The 23154-nt window shown below is 41.2% G+C and overlaps 2 protein-coding genes and 1 long non-coding RNA gene across 15 annotated transcripts in view; 2 read left to right on the top strand and 1 right to left on the bottom strand.

The window, feature by feature from the left end:
* UBE4A (ubiquitination factor E4A) overlaps positions 1 to 11924 on the top strand; it is a 40425-nt gene extending 28501 nt beyond the window's left edge. For all 12 annotated transcript variants that reach the window (XM_063672128.1, XM_054439449.2, XM_063672132.1 and 9 more), the window contains 4 exons: positions 2485 to 2665; positions 3353 to 3500; positions 5447 to 5604; positions 9025 to 11924. In XM_063672128.1, the coding sequence (XP_063528198.1) occupies positions 2485 to 2665; positions 3353 to 3500; positions 5447 to 5604; positions 9025 to 9151 (614 nt within the window). In that variant the 3' untranslated portion in view covers positions 9152 to 11924. The remainder of the gene's footprint in view (positions 1 to 2484; positions 2666 to 3352; positions 3501 to 5446; positions 5605 to 9024) is intronic.
* LOC129007975 (uncharacterized) overlaps positions 1 to 23154 on the bottom strand; it is a 37514-nt gene that overhangs the window by 5876 nt on the left and 8484 nt on the right. The window lies entirely within an intron of this gene.
* On the top strand, positions 14035 to 21871 carry ATP5MG (ATP synthase membrane subunit g). Its single transcript, XM_054439462.2, has 3 exons — positions 14035 to 14382; positions 19609 to 19769; positions 21672 to 21871. Exons 1-3 carry the CDS (start codon positions 14331 to 14333, stop codon positions 21768 to 21770), a joined length of 312 nt encoding a protein of 103 aa, XP_054295437.1. The 5' UTR covers positions 14035 to 14330; the 3' UTR covers positions 21771 to 21871.

The following is a 23154-nucleotide window of genomic DNA, read 5'->3' on the forward strand; positions in this document are numbered from 1 at the left end:
TTTTAAAAAAACTTTTTAATCTCAGAGGGATAAGAGAAGATACAGCAGCCACAAAACAAGAACAAAGAGGCAATGAAAGAGATTATTTAAAGAATAAGAAAGAGCTCTTGGATATTGAAATTTTTACCTCAGAAATGTTAAATATTCAGTAAAAGTAACGGTTAGAAGATATAAATTCAAGGAACTCTTCTATGAACGTAGAACAGAAGGAAAAAGATGGAAATTAGAAGAGAAAGGATAAGAAAACAAAGGATGGATCTAGGAAGTCTCAAAAGAGAAAAATGAAGGGGAGGAAGTTATCAAAGATACCAAAAAATCCCCAAGACTCAAAGACAGCCTCTAAATTGAAAGGGCTTGCCAAGGCCCCTGCACAGAGAATTTTTTAAAACCCACACTGAGGTATGACATTGTGAAATTTTAGGAAATCATGGTAAAAACAAGACCCTAAAATATCCCAGAGAAGTCAGGTAATGTTACCATAGTTTAAGTATCAAAGTGGCTTTGCACTTCCAACAGTGTCATTTGAAGCTGAGACACATTTCTGAGGGAAAGTAAACCTAGGAGGAGGAAGGTGGAATTCAACACAAGGGAGACGCAAAGGAGATTCCCAGGATGACGGTAAAAGGAGCTTGTGTGGCCACTACATAGCAGGCCTGTAGAGCAAGCAGTCCAGGTTGCAGCAAAGGATGGAAACATCCAGAAAGAATGTTTCCAAAAATTAATCAGCAGCTAGAAATGACCATGTTGAGAGTTTTAAATTCCAATGGAGAGTTTGGAAAGGATTTAGTGATAAGAGGCTCTGAAAATAAGCAAATAAGCAAAAAGTTATACTAAAAAGGAACTATATACTCATTAGGACAGCACATGGCTCTGCTGTGAATAATATTTACATAATCTTAACAACAAACTAAATTATTTAACCAAAAATTTGACTATATATTGAGGGCATCTGTGATAATGACTAAAACTGAAAAATCAAGAACTATTAGTACCAACCAAACATAGCATTATGATACTGTCTGACTTGTTAAATTTGGCATGTATAAATTTATTTTTTTTTAATTTTTGGAATTCATGCCCTATAACATAGCAGTTCCTTACAGATTTGTTAAGAAGAAGCGATAGGCCAGGCACGGTGGCTCACGCCTGTAATCCCAGCACTTTGGGAGGTCAAGGCGAGCGGATCACAAGGTCAGGAGTTCAAGACCAGCCTGGCCAACATAGTGAAACCCTGTCTATACTAAAATTACAGAAATTAGCCAGGTGTTGTGGCACGTACCTGTAGTCCCAGCTACTTGAGAGGCTGAGGTAGGAGAATCACTTGAACTTAGGAGGCGGAGATTGCAGTGAGCGGAGATCACGCCACTGCACTCCAGCCTAGGCAACAGAATGAGACTCTATCTCAAAAAAAAAAAAAAAAAAAAAGAAGCAATGAGTCTACAAGATGTGTCCACAATGAAGTTCATTGATAAGTGTAGGAAAAAACTGAAAATAGTAAAAATGTCCACCAGTAAAGACATTAAATAAATAACTTATGGTGCAGTTACAACTGGAAAAGTCAGCCATTAAAAATGATGTAAAACAGACTGGGTACAGTGGCTCACACCTGTAATCTCAGCACTTTGGGAGGCCAAGGCAGGAGGATCACTTGAGCCCAGGAGGTTGAGACTGCCTTGAACCATGATCGTGCCACTGCACTCCAGCCTAGGCACCAGCAAGACCCTGTCTCAAAAAAATAAAAAATAATTTTTTTAAAAAATGATGTAAAACAGCTGGGCACAGTGGCTCACGCCTGTAATCCTCTAACCCTTTGGAAGCTGAGGCAGGAGGATCACTTTGAGCCTAGGAGTTTGAGACCAGCCTGGGCAATATAGTGAGACCCCATCTCATTTTTTAAAAAGATGATGTGAATCACCCCTATTCTATAGAACTTTCTGTGATGGTGAAAATATCCTATAAATCTGGGCCGTCCAGAACCATACTTAACTAGCCACATGTGGCTAGTGTGACTGAAGAGTGGATTTTTTTATTTCTAATTTTAATAGCCACATATGGCCAGTGGCTACTATGTTGGACAGCACAGGGACATACACTTACTAAAATGATAAAGTATTTGCAATATAGTTACTGAAAACAGTAAGTTTCAGAATATGTAAAATATCATTTTTGTTTTAAAAATGTCTGTGTGTGTGTAAATAAGGACAGAAAAGCTAGAAGGACAAAATGTTAAATTAGCAAGATGTTAACAGTGTTTATCTCTGGGTGGTAGTTTTTGTCTTTTCTGTTTTTTGTTTGGTTTTGGTTTTTGCTTGTCTGTATTTTCTGCAGTGAAAATGAATTACTTAGTTTTAAAAAAAAGTAGTTCCTTCAAAATTTTTAGAAATAAAATAACAGTAGTCCCCAGAGGTCTCCAAATAAACTATACCTAATAAGGAAAAGAGTGCTAATGGATTGAGTTTTCAGAGACTTTGGATTCTTTTTCAGAGATCAAGTCACTCTTTGTGCATCCCTTCCTGGCTGAGCGCATCATCTCCATGTTGAACTACTTCCTGCAACACCTGGTTGGCCCCAAGATGGGTGCCTTGAAAGTCAAGGACTTCAGTGAATTTGACTTCAAACCCCAGCAGCTTGTATCAGATATCTGCACTATCTACTTAAATCTTGGGTACCTGAGATTGAAATCTGTCAAGCCAGAGGGGATGCTAATGTTTTGATTTAGGGTTTTGATAGTAGAATGACCAGTTGGTAATTATGTGAAAATAGAAAAGAAATGGTTAATTCCTAGTTGGTTGATGAAGGAATCTTCTGTAGTTTTAAATAAGGAGATTTTATCTGGGCAAGGTGTCGTGTGCCTGTGGTCCAAGCTACTTGGGAGGCTGAAGTGGGAGGATTGCTTAATGCCAGGAGTTTGAGACCAGCCTGGGCAACACAGCAGGACTCTGTCTCTAAAAACTAGTAAGATTTTGTGTGACCCATGGGACATTGAGATTTCCAGTATTCTGCTTTGATCTGTGCAAAGAGAAACTACTGGTTGTACCACTGTTTAGAAAAGTAGCATTCTTTTAAGGTCACATGATACTTGATAGACTTCCTAGAAAGTCTTTCTGTATCAAAAAGTATATATATATTAAATATACAATATATTTAACATATATTATTTATAATATATAAATAATATATATTATAATATTTATATATTATAAATTATATATATATTAAAATAAGTCTTTCTATATCAAAAGAATGTTCATGGCTTTTAAGTGGTAAGAATACTTGTTCTGCGGCCTACCTATTGTCTCTTCCATTGACCAACCCTCTGGTGATCAGTTTTTTTCTGATGCTAACCTTCCAGGGATGAGGAGAATTTCTGTGCCACTGTGCCCAAGGATGGACGTTCCTATTCCCCAACTCTCTTTGCACAGACAGTTCGAGTCTTGAAGAAAATAAATAAGCCTGGGAATATGATTGTGGCTTTCAGCAACTTGGCAGAGAGAATCAAGGTGAGGAAGAGGAGGAATTGTTTGCTGATTTCATTAAGAACCACACTGTCAGCCAGGCATGGTGGCTCAAGCCTGTAGTCACAGCTGCTTAAGAGGCTAAGGCTAGAGGATCGGTTAAGCCCAGGAGTTTGAAGCTGCAGTGTGCTATGATCATGCCTGTGGATAGCCACTACACTCCAGCCTTGGCAAGATAGCAAAACCCCATCTAAAGATCCACGCAAAAAAAATCAGATTGTCACCTCAGCTGTGCTGATTTTTACTCTATTTCAGGGAGAAAAAAAGCATTACCAAGAGAAAATATAAACAGATGGTTCTTTTTGGACAGTCACTTAGAACTACAATATTCTTAGTTTTATTCTTGTCAACATGAGAGCGAGAATAGAGGTTTAAGAAATCGGCTGGGTACAGTGGCTCATGCTTGTAATCCCAGCACTTTGGGAAGCCAGGGTGGGCAGATCACTTGAGGTCAGGAGTTGAACACCAGCCTGGCCAGCATGGTGAAACCCCGTCTCTACTAAAAATACAAAAAGTAGCTGGGTGTGGTGGCAGGCGCCTGTAATCCCAGCTGCTCGGGAGGCTGAGGCAGGAGAATCGCTTGAACCTGGGAGGCGGAGGTTGCAGTGAGCCAAGATTGCGCCACTGCACTCCAGCCTGGGCAACAGAGCGAGATTCCATCTCAAAAAAAAAAAAAAAGAAAAAAGAAATTTAAGGGCCAGGCGCGGTGGCTCACGCCTGTAATCCCAACACTTTGGGAGGTCGAGGCGGGCAGATCACGAGGTCAGGAGATCGAGACAATCCTGGCTAACACGGTGAAACCCTGTCTCTACTAAAAATACAAAAAATTAGCTGGGCACGGTGGCGGGTACCTGTAGTCCCAGCTACTCGGGAGGCTGAGGCAGGAGAATGGCGTGAACCCAGAAGGCGGAGCTTGCAGTGAGCCGAGAGAGCGCCACTGCACTCTGGCCTGGGCGAAAGAGTGAGACTCCGTCTCAAAAAAAAAAAAAAAAAAAAAAAAAAAAATTTAAGAAAACTCAACTAGAAGAGAATGTACACGTTTATGTAAGATGTTTTTATGAAAACGTTTATGCACAGTGTTACCAATAGATTTTAAAACCTAGGGTGTTAATACAGAATAACTTTTTAGGAAAAAAAAAAAAGATGAGTAGTTTTCAGTCACTGATTTTTATTTTGATTGTCTCTATGTTTGTAGTTGGTAGTTGGCTTTTATTGGAATATGCATACATTTTAAAGATTAAAATACTGTATTGTATTTAGCTAAATCCCTTTGGTTAGAGTATGACAGAGCTCTATTAGCAGGTAAGAAGAAGGAAAATCATGGCACAGAAGTCTAATAGAAAACCTTCCTTGTTGCTGTCAGTCTTCCCTCCATTGAGTTTCTTTTTTATTGAGTTGGACTTCATCTTTGTTTAGAGCTTAGCCAGGTGGATCCCTGAAGAACTCGAGTTGTGAAGGAATCAAATGTCAAAATGACTTTAAAAATCCTATGCCTGTTTGTATCAAAAATCAAAAACTGCTTTTCATACACAGGCTGCATGAGTGACTCTAATTATGCAAATAATACCCTCCTCCATTCCCTCTTCTCCATCCCCTTTTGAATTATGGCATTTACAACAGAACTGTTGCCAGATGGATGTTGTATGTGATGTATTTCTTTTCCTCCTAACATTTAAACCCATTTCCAGTATGACTGCCAGCAGCTGAGCCAACCTAAAGGTCCAGAGTTGGGGCTCAATGCTTAATTTGTTCTTAGAATATCTATCTTGGCTTGTTTTTGAGAAAATGAAGCTCACATGTGTCACTATCACTGTCAATGATTATTAATGACCTGTTTTTTTTATTTTTGAGATGGAGTCTCACTGTCATTGAGCACGCTGAATTCAGCTACACTGTGAATTCACTTTAACTACCAGATGTTGTATACTCAGTCTCTTGCAGACCTCCAACAACAGGAAGAGGAAACTTATGCAGATGCCTGTGATGAGTTCCTGGATCCCATTATGAGCACACTGATGTGTGACCCTGTGGTGCTGCCATCTTCCAGAGTCACTGTGGATAGATCCACCATTGCAAGACATTTGCTCAGGTAGGCCAGTCCCAAAAACAGACTCAAGAGCACATATATATATTAGTTTGCTATCTTTTTCTCCCAGGCACCTAATACAGTACTTTGTACCTATACATACCACATATTATTGATTTACTGAGATGTTGGAAGACATTTTGATTTCAATTGCTAGGATATAAACATTTCAAAACAAAACATTCTGTTGAGAAATGCTAACTCTAACCTTATGTCTTCCTGCCTTAAGAAAATAATTTCTAGCCAGGTGCAGTGGCTCATGCCTGTAATCCCAGCACTTTGGGAGGCCGAGGCAGGTGGATCACTTGAGGTCAGGAGTTAGAGACCAGCCTGGCCAACATGGTAAAACCCCGTCTCTACTAAAATACAAAAATTAGAGGGGCATGGTGGTGCACACATGTAGTCTGAGCTACTCGGGAGGCTGAGGCAGGAGAATTGCTTGAACCCGGGAGGCAGAGGTTGCAGTGAGCCAAGATTGCACCACTGCACTCCAGCCTGGGCTCAGGTGATCCTCCTACCTCAGCCTCTGGAGTAACTGGGACTACAGGCGTGCACTAACACACCCAACGAATTTTTGTATGTTTTGTAGAGACAGGGTGTCACCATGTTGCCCAGGCTGGTCTTGAACTCCTGGGTTCAAGTGATCCACCCGCCTCAGCCTCCCAAAGTGCTGGGATTACAGGTGTGAGCCACTGCGCCTGGCCTGTTTTTTTATTTTTGCGACAGAGTCTCGCTCTGTCACCAAGGCTAGAGTGCAGTGGCGCGATCTCAGCTCACTGCAAGCTCCGCCTCCCAGGATCAAGTGATTCTCCAGCCTCAGCCTCCCAAATAGCTGAGACTACAGGTGAGCACCACCACATCTGGCTAATTTTTGTATTTTTAGTAGAGATGGGGTTTCACCATATTGGCCAGGCTGGTCTTGAACTCCTGATCTCAAGTGATCCTCCCACCTCAGCCTCCCAAAGTGCTGGGATTATAGGCATGAGCCACCTCACCCAGCCTGCTTTTTCTAATTCAGGTTTTACACTATATTCACCATGTGGATTAACTCACGTTCTGTTGCTGTTGTTGTATCAGCCGTGGTAACCATGAATTTTCCCCAGCCTGCCTATTCTTCGGACAGTCTGCCCCATGATAACTATAGAAAAGACAGGAATGAAGCAATAAATGGTAGCTTATTAGCTACTTAATGGGCCCCTTAACTTTTTTTAGTCCAGCATTAGAAAGAAATAAGTACTGAGAGACTCTGCCTATATCTATTTTTTTGAGAGAGGGTCTTACTCTGTCACCAGGCTGGAGTGCAGTGGCATGATCTCAGCTCACTGTGGCCTCACCCTCCCAGGCTCAAGCAACCCTCCCACCTCAGCCTCGCCAAGTAACTGGGACCACAGGCCATGCACCACTGTTCCTGGCTTATTTTTGTATTTTTTGTAGAGAAGGGGTCTCTCCATGTTACCCAGGCCAGTCTCAAACTCCTGGGCTCAAGCAATCCACTCACATCAGCCTCCCAAAGTGCTGGGATTACAGGCATAGCCACCTTGTTTAGCCTCTCCATACTTAAAATTAAGTTATATCAAGCCAGGCACAGTGGCTCATGTCTGTAATCCCAGGACTTTGGGAAAAGGCTGAAGCAGGTGGATCACTTGAGATCAGGAGTTCGAGACCAGCCTGGCCAACATGGTGAAACCCCGTCTCTACTAAAAATACAAAAATTAGCCAGGAGTGGTGACACATGCCTGTAATCCCAGCTATTTGGGAGGCTGAGGCAGGAGAATCACTGGAACCCGGGAAGCAGAGGTTGCAGTGAGCCAAGATCACACCACCGCACTCCAGCCTGGGTGACAGAGCGAGACTCTGTCTCAAAAAAAAAAAAAAATTAAGCTATATATCTACAAAAAATTATTTTTAATTAGCCAAGTGTAATGGCACATGCCTGTAGTCCTAGCTACTCAGGAGGCTGAGGCAGATCGCTTGAGCACAGGAATTCAAGGCTGTACTGAGTTAAGATGGCAGCACTGCACTCCTGCCTGGGCAACAGAGCAAGACACTGTCTGTAAATAAACAGATAGATACATGTTGTATACTTTGACCCAAAGTTAAGGAAATTTTTAAATATTAAAAAAATGAATTTTTGGCCAGGTGCAGTGGCTTACGCCTGTAATCCTAGCACTTTGGGAGGCCGAGGCAGGTGGATCACCTGAGGTCAGGAGTTTAAGACCAGCCTGGTCAACATGGTGAAACCCCATCTCTACTAAAAATACAAAAATTAGCTGGGCATGATAGCACGTGCCTGTAGTCCCAGCTATTTGGGAGGCTGAGGCAGGAGAGTCCCTTGAACCTGGGAGACAAAGGTTGCAGTCAGCCAAGATCATGCCACTGCAACTCCAGCCTGGGCAACAGAGCAAGACTCCGTCTCAGAAAAAGAAAAAAAAAAAAAAAAGAATTTTCTACCTCTTGGTATTTGGTATTAAGCATTCACTATATGGCTTGAAATGTGGCCCAACAAAAATTCATAACGTTTCTTAAAACATTGTAAGAATTTATGTATGGGCCAAGACAGTTCTTCCAATGTGGCCCAGGAAGCCAAAAGATTGACACCTGTCATAAACCTTCTTACGTGTCAAGAAACCATAATCTGCATGTACTGGCATAACAATCAGCTGACTAAATCAAATGTTGGTCTACAAGGCTTTATTCCTTAGCATCTTACATTGTTCTAAGAATCTGTCACTATAATTACAAATAGTTCTTTACACTGACATGAATGTATAGTGTCTCTGCCTTAGAGAAATCTAAAGGTGACAGAAGCATAGCATTTTTTAAGCCACTGTAATTAAATATCATCTGAACAGCAGTGTTGAGATAAAGTTTATTAAGAAATAGAGGCCAGGTGGGTGGCTCACGCCTGTAATCCCAGCACTTTGGGAGGCCGAGGCTGGTGGATCACTTGAGGCCAGGAGTTTGAGAGAAGCCTGGCCAACATGGTGAAACTCTGTTTCTACTGAATATACAAAAATTAGCTGAGTGTCGTGATGCAGGCCTGTAATCCCAGCTACTTGGGAGGCTGAGGTCAGAGAATAGCTTTCACCCAGGAGGCAGAGGTTGCAGTAAGCAGAGATAACGCCACTGCACTCCATCCTGGGTGCCACTGCACCAGCCTGGGCGCCACTGCACTCCAGCCTGGGCGACAGGGCAAGACTGTGTCTCCAAAAAAAAAAAGAAAGAAAGAAATAGACAAAGTAGCTACAAAAACTCCTGAATCATCTTTTTCTCACTCTTTCTAACCCCAACTCGGCATTTGACTCAAAGTTATAATGCACTCTGGCTTCATTCTTAAGATGCGACGCCCAGGTGTTCTGTTTTTGGCTTAGAATGTTAGAACTTATGGAAATAACCCTATTTCCCTTTCTCTCTTTGTCCCAGTGACCAAACAGATCCCTTTAACCGTAGTCCCCTCACCATGGACCAGATCCGGCCAAACACAGAACTAAAAGAAAAAATCCAACGGTGGCTTGCAGAGAGGAAACAACAAAAGGAGCAACTTGAATAGATACTGTGAACTAACCAAACCAAAACCAACCCCAGAGTGCAGATAAACAATTGTTTGTGGTTTCTCTCTTTCTGGTTCTGTTCCTTTTCTTTCTTCTTTTCTTTTTCTTTTTTTCTTTACTAAATTAGAGAACTGCTCTTGCTGAAATTATGATAGTTAAGATTCCTAAGAACTTGACAATGCTCCCCTGGCTTGCAGGAAATTATACTTATTATAGCATCACCAAGTTTAGAAATCATCACTAATTTTCACCCTCTGTTGTCTCTTCATATTCTTCTTCCTTTTCCTAAATGAAATTATATTATTTCAACTACTAAAACTTCCTGCCATCCTGCTATTTCTCTTCCAATTACTGTTCAAACATTTTTGGTGAGTGCTGCTTTTATAAGTATGTGATGTCACGTATTTCAGTGACAGCTGATGTTATCAGAAAAATCCTGTGTTATCCTGTGTATTTACTAGTCCTCATGATCTAGACTTAACCCCTTTTCTGTGTTACAGAGTAACTTCACATAAAAGCAGATACCTTTAAGTTTGTGTAGACTTTTGAATAAGATGATAGACGAGAATTTTTTTTAAAAAAGGAATTTAAAGGAATCTTGTGCAACTTCTATTGATAGCTCTTAATTTTGTTATACAGTCTTTTTAATGAGGATTGGTAGGGCAATCCTACCAATTGATGGGGGTGAGGAGACTGTTGGGCCCTTATTCTCTTATGAAAATCTGTTTCTACAAGGACTAGGCCTAAGTAGATTTAGGCAACGGGTATCATATCCATGAAAAATGTCATTTTAAGACACTAATATCAACAGTGTATCTCAGTGTGTGAGATATATAAATACACACACACATACACCCCATGTGCTTTTTTGTTGGTTTAGTGTAAACTGAGTACCACTTTATATTTTCTCTTCCATAGGAGATGTATGCAGTATGTGGCCATGTTTACTAACATACTCATTCTTCACAAAATTCTGAGATTATAAAATGTATATAGTTAATATTTGTTTGAGCTTGTGACCTGACTTGTAAGAGCTACTTCTAACACAGCCTTAGGTCTTCAATTAATGAAGTAGGAATTTGAGCACAACCTTGTCCACAGCCATTTTAAATATCCACTTAGCCCTGTGTAGTTGGTAGGTGGATGGACACCACTTTCATAAGTGAACTTGAGCTCATTACTCAATTGTGCAGCTTAATATGCTGACTAGGGACATTCCCCTATGGATTATCTTTATATCAGTGTCTTTCTAAGCCCAGAGATGTCATAAGTGACAAGAAAAGTGATTGGATCAAGGAATGGGTGTCACTGCTTCATTTGGAACATGTTATTAACTATGGTCTCTTTCAAATAAAATAGTAGTTTTATATTTCAACACAAGTTGCTATAAGCAGTCCTTGATGTGTTTTTGATTGCATCAGCTGGAAAGCCTCAAATCTAAGAAGGCTTTCCATCCTAGATATAAAATAGGTGTTGCCTATTGCTATGCTTGTAAATGAAAAAGGAAGTTGAGGACACTTTTGCAAATGCCAGAATGTAAGATTCATTCAGTGTGCTCCCTGGGCCTTTACGGCATGGGTTGACAGGATTTGTTTATTTTCTAAAATTAGCTTCATTCAATATTTATCATCCTCCTTTCCCTCTCTGAGAATGAACTATGTGTAAAATAAGCTTCTGCCTATTTGCATTTATCCTCCAAACCCAATCTAGTAGGATGTTCTCATTTTAAAAACAAGGGGAAAAGACCAGAGTTTTTCAGGAGAAAACTGGAGGAAAATGGGCACAAAAACTCAGAAGGCAGCTATTCCCAGCAGCTTCCTAGTTAACAACCCCCATGCTGCCTCCAGTCTTTGTCTGTATTCTTCTGTATTTAACCTTCAGATTGTAAGCCTTTTCTGGCAAGCTTTTCTTCTTTTTTTAAACTCTTTTCCTGAAACTTTTTATGAATGGCTATGGCACCATTAATGCTGCTGAATATCTTTAAACTCTGCACAGGCAAGTGTGTAGCTTAAGGCCACTACTGGTAAGGAAACCAAGTGTCCTCTGTGCCTTTTTTCTTTCTGTGAAGTAATTTAAGAATATCCAAAAAATTAGACTTTAAAAAGTTATCTTGGTACAACACCGTGTGTATATACACTTGGAAGCTTAAAAAGGTGTTTTGTCTGGAACTTAGAAGCAGCTCTAAATCTAGTAGAGCAGACTTTCTAACATACCTAGTTTCGTGTGTTGGCTTTGCTGGAGTATGATAGCAAAATGAAGACTCTTTACTCAGCTCTGGTATTGCTCATAACTTACCAAGAGGCTAATACTAAACTTGGAAAATTGTTTAAGTATGTTTTATCAAGCAGTCTGGGTTTTGTTTTTTAATATACTTTTTAATGGATATGTGAAAACTGAAGGAAACGTTAAAGGTTTTTTAATGGTGCAAGTGAAGGTGCCAGTTGCTATTTGGTATCACACTCTACAAAAGCTTCATTACTTTATTTGATGGTGGTTGCTAAGCAGCCATTGCACAGAGCATAAGTCTACTGGGTGCCTTTACATGCCAGAGGCTGATGCTGCACTGTTGATGTCATGTGAGGAAATAATGCACATGCTCTAACTGCTCAACAGGAAATGAACCTAGAAACAGAAAATGAAAACGTTGATTGAAATAAAACTTGATCAACGCGACTGTATTTTGAAACATTCCAGGAAGGTTACTTCTTGTCAAACTTGCCTGGCAGTGTTTGTTCAAAACTTGTATTTAATAAATGAACATCTGACTTACAACCTTTGTTATCACTTTATTCCAGTATTAAAAGCTAGTGGCAGTTTCAGAAATCCCCCTGAAAACTTAGAGGATTCTGACGTCTCACTTTTTTTTTAGGGAAGTAACATCAAATATGTGTGACCTGGCTGACCCAGCCTGCCTTACCAGGCCTCTGGAGGGGACCCTGGGGTTACCCTCAGGAGATGAATCTCTCGCTATGGTTTTCCTAACCAGCTCTCTTTTGGCTTCACTGTTTTTCCTTATCTGGCCTGAACCCCAGGTCTTTGTAATCATTTGCTATTATCTTCCCCTTTCTTGCTCCTTGCTTCCATACCCCTGCCATGCAAGATGTCAGCCTAGATTAACTCAGCCATTCCCCTCTGCTGTAATATCCAAACTGCAGACCATTGTTGGAAGAAAAACACAATTTTTAGAATGGTACAGCCACAAACTTATCTCTAATGTTGCCCAACAACCCTGTGTCCTTCAGCTATTCCAAACTTTGGCCTCCTTCCTCAAATTCCTTCCCATACCCCCCCCTCCCATTTACCCCTCACAATCCGATGACTTTGCCTTCATTTTGCTGGGAAGATAAAGACTTCAGAGACTTTGAAGACTTTCAGACCTCTCTCCCATAATCACATCTGTGGAAAAGGCCCCATAGATCCCTGGCTAGTTCTCTTTTCCTGCCTCATCAGGGCTCTTGTCAATATCCCTTTTTATCAGGCAGGATGGCCTGTGCCTGTAATCCCAGAGCTAAGCAAGAGGCTGAAGTGGGATGATCTCTTGAGGCCAGGAGTTTCAGACCAGCCTGGGCAATGTGGCAAGACCCCATCTCTAAATAAATAAATGACTGCCTCTTCTCTGTCTTCAATTTCTCCCCTGAGTTCCACATCCCCCTTTGGTTTTCTGACTTGTAATCCTTTACAGCCATATTTCTTCACCATTCACCCTGGCTTCTATCCTAATTTTTTGAAACGGCGCTAATTAGTTAAAGATTGCCATATTGCTAAATTAACTTTCCCATCCTTAATTTGACTTTTCTGCAGTATCTGGGGCAGCAGAATCACTCCTTCACTGAAAAGTTCTTAGTTCCTTGATACCACTTCTAATTTTTCTTTCCACCTCTCTAGCCATTCCAAAAATCGGAAATTTACTTCTGCTCAGACTTCCCCAGGATACATTACTTATAGTTCTGTTCCTCTCATCAAATGCCACTTCCCTACATACATCTTTTCCTCCTCATATTAAGCTATGAAGTTTCAGCCCTCTGTAGTATACAGCTGTTCTCTTACACATCGGCTCAAGGATCTTTTCTAGGAAGTATGCTGAAATCAGCACCATGCCTAATCTGATGGAATGCCCCCTCTCTGAGTATACATTGCAACTTCAGATCTCAACTCTGCCACTTCCAAACTGTGTGGCCATTTTTCAAGCCCAGTCTCAATGGGGACAATGCCTTACAGGCTTTCTTTAAATTCCAAAATGCCTAGCATAGTGTGGGCGTTCAATACAGGTGATTTTTTTCCTCACATCTGCACAGCTCCTTGTGGCTAACTAGGGAATTGGGGGAAATGGATTCCAATCGTGATACAGCACTTTGGGGAGATTGGGATTACAAAAAAATCAACTTTAAAAGGGCTATGGGGCCAGGCGCAGTGATTCACGCCTGTAATCCCAGCACCAAGGCGGGCGGATCACTTGAGGCTAGGAGTTCGAGACCAGCCTGGTCAACATGGTGAAACACTGTCTCTACTAAAAGTACAAAAATTAGCCAGGCGTGGTGGCGGGCGCTTGTAGTCCCATCTACTCGGGAGACTGAGGCACAACAATCGCTGGAACCCGGGGGACGGAGGTTGCAGTGAGCCGAAGTCGTGCCATTGCACTTCAGCCTGGGCGACAGAGCGAGACTGTCTCAAATAAAAAGGGCTATGGGTTGAGCCTGGTGACAGGCTGTGTGGTGCTTGCTCGAATCCTAACTTTATATGTTTGGCCTTGGACCCTCTCTACCTCTGTACAACGATCGTGTTGGACTAGAAGAACGCAGCGAAAGCACCCTATGCGAAATAGCGAAGGTCGGCGCCAAGAAAAGCACTGCAGGTCAGGGCGCATGCGCATTTCCGCTCCTTGCCGGTTTTCGGACCTCTACGAGTGGCTGCCCCACAAAATGCCTGCTTCTCTGCGGACTCCTACTGTTCTTCACATGCTCTCTAATACCATCTCTTCATGTCCACTTTCTCTTCCATGTTGAAAAAAGTAAATTGACAGACTGGACTCTGGAAAGATCTTTGGACATTTAAATATCTTCGACCGGCGCGAAAAGAGGCGGCCTGACCTTGGAAGTGGGACGGGGTCCTGCAGCGGCTCCTTCCGGCGGGTGACATTCAGCCGGCGGTTCGGGGCGACGGACTCTCCATCCCAGAACCATGGCCCAATTTGTCCGTAACCTTGTGGAGAAGACCCCGGCGCTGGTGAACGGTGAGCGCGATGTGAGACCGCCGAGGCGGGGACACGGGCGGCAGGGAGGGCTGCGATGGCCTGAGAGGAAGAAGCGGGCGGCGAAGACCCGAGGGGCCTGCGGGTGCCGGGGCGGGATGGCCCGCAGGTGGAGGGAGCAGGAAGCAGGTTGACGACTCCCTTCTAGCCTTCCTCTCGTCTGACCTGCAGATTGGGTTCTCTACACAACCTAGAAGTTCCTGAATTCTAACCACGACTGGGAAGAGAGATAGTGTGAAGGATGCCCGGCGTTGCCCGGCAGCTGCAGCCATTACGCCCCCTGAGATCCCTAAGAGCAGGGATCTAGAGGGGATCGCTCTGTTAGGAGAGCTAGGAAAAGGAAGGGCAGAAACATGTGAAAGTAAATCAATTCGGCCTCATCACATGGTCTGGTTCTCAGTGGAGTATTTGGAAGTCAACAGAAATGTTTAAGGATGGGTGAGCTTTTTGAACGTTGACTTTGCTTTCTGTCCTAGACGGATTATAAGATACTTCCGCTTTAATCCGAGGGAAATTTTAGGTGGAAATGGACTTCATGGATGAGTATCCATGCCCCGAGAAGCATAGAACGGGATCCGCATAAACAATAATCTTTGTTACTACAGCTTAGCATTCGTGGAATTTTTTCAGCTTGAAGAGCCTCACTGGTAGACCGCTGTATTTCACAACAACCCTGAATAATCACAGCCTCTGAGTACTAGTTCATTTGGCCAGTAAATATTTCAGTTGTCTTCTCAGTGGCAAGCTATTCATTTTATTCCTGAAGTGAGATAAGCTAAATTGACGTAAGTTTTTCCTAGATGTGCTGTATTCCAGTAAGTGACTGAAGGTCAGATCTCTAACTCGCTTAGATTTATGAAATGTGAATAGAAAGCAGAACTTCAAAAAAAAAAAAAGTAATACTTTCTAGCCTATTTTGCTGTGTTTGAGTTTGATTTGGGTATTTTCTTTTTCTTTTTCTTTTTTTTTTTTTTTTCTAGAAGACAGGGACTCACTCTGTCGCCCAGGCTGGAGTGCAGTGCAGATCACAGCTCACTGCAGCCTCTGCCTCCCAGGCTCAAGCGATCCTCCCACCTCAGCCTCCTGAGTAGCTGGGATCACAGGCACGCGCCACCACACCCAGCTAATTTTTGTATGTTTTAAGAGACGGGATTTCGCCATGTTGCCCAGGCCAGTCTCTTAACTCCTGGGCTCAAGGGATCCTCCCGCCTCGGTCTCCTAAAGTGCGGGAGTTACAGGTGTGAGCCACAGCGCCAGCCGGGTAATTTATCCATTCTCTCTTCCCTTCCCTCCATCACCAGCCAAACTATGAGTTATTGAAGGCTGTCCTGCAGAACCTCACAGCCTACTAGTGAAACATTTTACACATTTTCCCAAATAATTTCTTAAGCTTGCAAGAAAATCTTTTACTTTACTAAGATTGTTAAGATATCTGTCATAGAGCTCTACAATTTTATGTGAATCAAAAGAGATGGCCCTGCGGCGGTAGCTTACGCCTGTAATCTCAGCACTTTGGGAGGCCAAGGCGGGCAGATCACTTGAGGGCAGGAGTTCGAGACCAGCCTGGCCAACACAGTGAAACCCCATCTCTACAAAAAATACAAAAATTAGCCAGGCTTGGTGGTACATGTCTGTAATCGCAGCTACTTGGGAGGCTGAGGCAGGAGAACCGCTTGAACCCCGGAGGCGGAGGTTGCAGTGAGTCAAGATCGCACCACTGCATTCCAGCCTGGGCGAGGAAGCGAGGCTAGGTCTCAAAAAAAAAAAAAAAAAAAAAAAATGCTGGACACCGTGGCTCACGCCTGTAATCCCAGCACTTTGGGAGGCCAAGGCAGGTGGATTACCTGAGGTCAGGAGTTAGAGACCAGCCTCACCAACATGGTGAAACCTTGTCTCTACTAAAACAGAAATTCGCCGGGCATGGTGGCAGGCCCCTATAATCCCAGCTACTCGGGAAGCTGAGCCAGGAAAATCTCTTTAACCCAGGAGGCGGAGGTTGCAGTGAGCCAAGATTGTGCCACTGCACTCCAGCCTGGCGACAGAGCGAGACTCCGTCTAAAAAGAAAAACAAAAAACTAAAGAGAAAAAAGGATTAGAGGCTTCACTCTGGACTTTGTGGGTGATTTAAGGCACAATTCTTAATATTTCAAGTGGATTTTTTTTCTGGTGTGGCTTTCACATTTTTTAGGTGGCACATATTAAGGAATTGCAAACTAATTTTTATGATAAACTCTAAAAAAAGTAACACCAAGGTAATTTTTTTGTTATGAAATATATAATATAAACCCTTCTCTCCGTTGTTGTAAATAATTGAAAGATAACTTGTTATTCTTCCACAAGTACTTAGAAAGGAGGACTCAACTGGGCTGGAATGTTAACGTGGAAATACATTTTGCTTTATAACATACATAGGCTAGTGTATTAAATGTGAATGTTAAATATTTAATAAAAATTACTGACTATATCTGTTAATTCCCCTGGGGGTCAAAGAAGCTTATGGAAATAAGTAAATTTATCATCAGGCTTGCCTAGGAAGATCATAGAATCTGATTTTTTTTTCCCTTAACTGTAGACTTTATTTGTATTTCAATAGTTTTTCCAATAATCTTTCAGTTCCGGGATCCAATCCAGTGTACCACATTGCATTTAGTTTCTGTGTCTTCCCAACCTCCTCTGGTCTGGGACAGTTTCCCAGTCTTCCCTCATCTTTCCTGACCTTGACAGTTTTAAGGTATCTAGGTATCTTGTCTGTCTAGGTATCTGTCTTGTCTAAGTATCTGTCTGGGTATCCTGAAGAATTTCCTCAATCTGGATTTGTCTGGTGTTTTTCTCATGCTTAGTTTGGAACTATGGATTTTGAGGAAATACCACAGTGAAGAGATGCCCTAATCACATGTCAGGAGGTATATGATATTCATGTGACATCTCTGGTGATACAAGCTTTCATCACTTGGTTATAGGTTCCGCTACTGTAAAGTTACTGTTTTTCTCTCCGTGTTCTATTCTATAGAAGCAAATAACTAAGCCTATCCCATAAAGGCAAGGTGTGATTACAGTGGGGGGATTCCATCTCCTGTAGGAGGGAATATCTACATAAATTAAATAGAATTTTTCTGTGAGAAAGATTTGTCTCTTCTCCATTTATTTATCCAGTCACTTATTGTATGGACTTGTACATTTATTTCATACTTTGTGTATCAAATACTGTATTATTGCTCAAATTATTTCAGCCTTGGCTATTTGGGAGCTCTTTCAGGTTAGCACCTCTGTCCCTTTGACATACCGCCTCCCTTTCTGATACTACAAGATGCTTCAGATTTATATTGTATTTTCCTTGTCCCAGCCTTAGAATCAGCCATTTCTCCAAGGAACCTTAGTTCCTTTTATTGGACAATAGAATTGAGAAACTAAAGTCTGGGTGCTGTTTATGTTCCTTGCTACCAGAATATCACTACTTCTGGGTCCTCTCAATTGACAGGGATATAGGTATGTATCAGTATAGATGTGTGTATGTGTATACATGCATACTAACCCATGTATATACATGCATATATGTATATATAATTATTTCTGTGTCTATCAGTCTGTGTATATATTAAGCTAAACCTGAGTCCAACTCTAACCCAGTACTGTGGGATTTATTCTTGCTGCTTTTCTTGCTTACCTGTAACATCACTCAACCTCCACTGAGAAACCTAGCTCCCATTATCTACCATTCATTATGTTTTATCTCTTGTATACATGTAAAGCAGTTTCAAACTCTTTAACCCGTATCCCCTAAGAAACAAATTTACCACCTAAAATAGTGTTTATATACAGTATACTGATTCATTTTTTTTTTTAAGGATGAAATATCTGTGTGTTGGAGATAATATTGACAATTGATTGACTGTTCTACAAGACTGTACTTTTTTTTATTGTCTCATCTTACAGGCATTGGCAGTTCTGTTTGGAACTATCTCTTAGAGCTTTGTGTCTGCTTAAAGGTATGCCCATATCCCCAAACACAGAAGATGAGGGAGACAGTAATTCAGAAATACTCAAATGGAGGCCGTTAATACGAGAAAAACACCAAGAGCCTTGGGTAATCTGTCTTTGAACAGTAGACACTTTATGGGCGTTCATGCTATTTTTATTACATTTCTCTTGTAATTTTTGAAACAGAGTCTCATTCTGTCCCCCAGGCTGGAGTGTCATGGTGAGATCTTGGCTCACTGCAACCTCTGGCTCCCGTGTTCAAGCAATTCTTGTGCCTCAGCCTCCTGAGTAGCTGGGACTACTGGCACACGCCACCATGCCCAGCTAATTTTTGTAGTTTTAGTAGAGACAGGGTTTCACCATGTTGGGCAGGCTGGTCTCAAATTCCTGGCCACAAGTGATCTGCCTGCCTCAGCCTCCCAAAGTGCTGGGTTTACAGGCATGACCACTGCACTTAGCCTCTCTTATAATTTTTTAAATAAAAAATGTCTTCCTCTTTCTGAAATCACTACTGCAGTCTCACAACTACCCTGGTTGTTAATGATCTCTTCTCTTGAAATAGTAAATACCTTGAGGAATTCCAGCTTGGTAATAGATTCTAGTTTTGGCTCTTCTTAACTATACATGTAGATTTTACTTTTATTATTTGTGGTGTCTTTGAAAGAGGAGCAGCTGTGCTTTTGTCAGAGAAACATTTAATCCAGCACATATTGATGAGGATACCAAAATGGGTACCAGTTGTTTTAATTCCATCTGGACTTGCGGATAATATTATGATAACTTTTCATCTTGTTCTTAAGTGCCATTCTAAATCCTTCATCCCTTTCTTCACCTCTTTCTTCAAATTTGCTGGTCTCTCTCCAAGAAAATATGAATAAATTGACTGTTCTCTTGTTTTTAAATCCAATTTCTAGCATCTTTACAGTTAGCTAGATTTGCCATTCATAAATGAAGTACAGTACTAGCTGGCCACTAGTGGAGTACTGACATAATTGAATGTGCTTATAGCATCCTGCCTGATTGAACATCCCCGTGGCACAGGTGTTCTGCATCTTTAAAAGCCTCTTGTTACCAGGGAGCAGCTTTGACTTTTCACACCGGGTGCACATTTGGTACAAGCAGTGAATGAAGGTGATGCATGAATAAATATTTGTGTCCAGCCCACACATCTGCTTCTTTCGGTCTCTAGTGAGTTCATCCTGGTTTGTTTTGTTTTGTTTTGTTTTCCAGCTGCTGTGACTTACTCGAAGCCTCGGTTGGCCACATTTTGGTACTACGCCAAGGTTGAGCTCGTTCCTCCCACCCCTGCTGAGATCCCTAGAGCTATTCAGAGCCTGAAAAAAATAGTCAATAGTGCTCAGACTGGTAGCTTCAAACAGCTCACAGTTAAGGTAACCATGGGCTAAATGAAAACGGATGTGCATAACAGAAAATGTCTTCCCTTGGGATTTTTCTGATTGTTTTGATTAATATATACGTTTCCAATGAGGCTGAATCCAGCATAATGAAGAAAAAACTTTTGACTGCTGAGGAAGATACTTACTTTTCTAACTTTGTCACCTGGGTAGAAATAATTAGCCCATTTTATGTCTTAGTTTCCTAAGAGTCTTAAACCTAGCAAAAAAGTGACCATTTTTATTGGGAAATTTTTTTCCTTTCCTATATTAGATAGTATACTAAAATATGATGGCTTGCTTTGCTGAGTCTGTACTTTTTTCATCTGTAGTCCTGAGATTGTCCCCAGTTCAGCCAAAACATCTCTTGAACTATGTCACACAGTTAGGAAGCTAACAATTCTTATATATAAGATAAAAATACCAAACTGGGTTATTGAATTGTGTGAAGATAAAATCTAAAAACTGTAAGAATTGGAACTTGCAGCCATGTGCAGTCACTTCCTGCCTATAATCCCAGTACTTTGGGAGGCCAAAGTAGGAGGATTGCTTGAGGCCAGGAGTTCAAGACCAGCCTGGACAACATAGCAAGGCCCTATCTCTATCCAAAAAAGTGAAAAAAAATTGCCAGGTGTGGTGGCATGCACCTGTAGTCCCAACTACTTGGGAGGCTGAGGCAAGAGGATCACTTGAGCCCAGGAGTTAGAGGAGGCAGTGAGCTATGATTGTGTCACTGCCTGGGTGACAGAGTAAGACCCTATCACTTAAAAAAAAGGAAAAAAGGCTGGGCGCAGTGGCCCACGCCTGTAATCCCAGCACTTTGGGAGGCCGAGGCGGGCAGATCACGAGGTCAGGAGATCAAGACCGTCCTGGCTAACACGGTGAAACCCCATCTCTACTAAAAATCCAAAAAATTAGCCGGGCGTGGTGGCGGGCGCCTGTAGTCCCAGCTACTTGGGAGGCTGAGGCAGGAGAATGGCATGAACCTGGGAGGCGGAGTTTGCAGTGAGCCAAGATTGCGCCACTGCACTCCAGCCTGGGTGACAGAGCGAGACTCCGTCTCAAAAAAAAGAAGAATGAAAAAAAAGAACTGGAACTTGGATTTTATTTGCATCATCAAAGCACAGAGTACAAAAAGCCTAAATAATTGCTAGTTTTAGAGCCTACATCCTGGGAAGTATGGTTGTTTTTCAGAAGACTTCCATAAATTTCTGGTCTAATTTGATGGGGAAAATTCACTTCCAGAAGTGCTAAAAGGAAAAGGTCCAGTTTTGTTATGGAAAGTTATTTTTTCAACTAGAATTTCAAGATCCATATTCTTGCTCCATGTATTAATAACAGTGCTTTCCTGAGCCATGTGTGCATATTTCTCTTTGGGACAACAAAATGTTGATATGAATACCAGATACTTGGTCAGAGTTAAGTCAAATACTGAATGAATAAAAATGAGGTCTAAAGGGGAAGACAGCACTTCATCTTTCAGCAGATTTTCTTTTGCCAGACAAAAATGTCTATTCAGAGACTCAGCCTTCCTAGAGCCATCCTTTCATATGAATGCCCTCTCTAAATGCTCCAGCTATATCCAGGATGTGGATTGTTTTAGGGCTCATAAAGTGTCTCATAAACTTATAATGAAAGGGTTAAGTCAGTTCAGGTCTTTAAAGAATGCTTTGAAAGAATTTATAAGCTCCGACTACTTACCTTACAAAATTGAAGGTTCAAGGGTTCTCAGCAGTTGAACAGAAGTAATGTTAGTAATTCTCAACTTTGACTAAAACTGCCTTCTAGTTTGAATAGCATCTTTTATGTTCTTTGTCTCCTTAATTCTGGAAAAGAATAGTTTCAAATATATATATATATATATATAAGATACCTTAAAATGTATGCTTCTTTTTTCAGGAAGCTGTGCTGAATGGTTTGGTGGCCACTGAGGTATTGATGTGGTTTTATGTCGGAGAGATTATAGGGAAGCGTGGCATCATTGGCTATGATGTTTGAAGACCAATCTTTAACATCTGATTATATTTGATTTATTATTTGAGTGTTGTTGGACCATGTGTGATCAGACTGCTATCTGAATAAAATAAGATTTCTCAAAACTCAGTGTTTTCTCCATCAGATACTCCATGAAAGGTCACAATTTCTCTTGATATTAAGCTGGGTTGTATTTAAACAACTCTAAATGCACGTCTGTTTAGCCCACAATTGGAAAGGATATATGTGGCAATATTAACCTGGTACATGAATATATGGGGATAACATTTTAATTTGAAGGTTTGGAATATATATATTTAAGCTTTATTTCCAGAACAGTGAGGGTTAGGTCTTGGGAAAACTATAACTTGCCAAAGTAGAAGAAATAGTAGTACCATATGCCAAAGTGATAGAGATGAATCATGTCAGTAGTTAGAAAGAATAACATTTCAACTGTTTCTCTTTGCTAAAATCACAGAAAGACCCTATTGACAACATCTATGTCTGTAAAAATGTTAGAGTACTTGTCATCTTGAATATAGCCTCCCCAAGAGAGAACAGGGTGGTATTCTAAGTATGTATCTTTGTAACATCTTTAACAGTAGGACAGAGCCATACATTTGAAATCTGATTTTTATGTGTGTTATTCGTTTGTCTGGTTTTACTACCTTTGCAAAAACAAAATACCCTACAGATATTTAAACAAGGTTATAATTTAGCATCTTCCCTGGATCTAAATAGTATATTATATCCTGAAATAAATGAAATGATTGCTATTAGTCTGTCTTCTGGAGCGATTTTATTGGGTATATAGGAGAGACTGATCATTCCTTAGCTTTTCCGTGGGATCTTACAATCCTTAATTGACTCATTGGTACTTTCCTAAATCCACTGTTATTCTTGCAGCCACAGCAAAACATGCAGTACCAACCGATGATAAGCAAAAGGTGGCTGCATATTTATTATAAAAACATTATGGCTCACAATATAGTATTAATCCTTTAATAGTGTTGAACCTTTATCCAGTCAATCCCAAATTTACCCACTGCATTTAGAACACTGCTATTTTAGCCTAATAAACGTCACAGCTTATCTAAGTGATAGGCAAGAAAGTCCCCATAGAGACTGCCACGCTGCTAAAATGTGAAGTAATGCCTAACTTGTTCCTGCAATAAACAGGTGGTCAAAACTGAAACGACCTCTTTTCAAAAAGTGCTCAGAAAGACTGATATGAGAATGGCAATCAGTTTCTTTTTCATACAGTGCATGACTATTCAAATTAACCGGAAAAAAACAAGGTAGGAGATCAGCTAGTACTAGTTAAAACCTACAGACACCTAGTTGATTAATGATATGTAATGTGATTGTTTTTAACGCCACGGTCACACCAGAAGGTCCTCAAAATAAA

This window comes from Pongo pygmaeus, chromosome 9 (assembly GCF_028885625.2).
Source record: "Pongo pygmaeus isolate AG05252 chromosome 9, NHGRI_mPonPyg2-v2.0_pri, whole genome shotgun sequence".
Classification (NCBI taxonomy): Eukaryota; Metazoa; Chordata; class Mammalia; order Primates; family Hominidae; genus Pongo; species Pongo pygmaeus.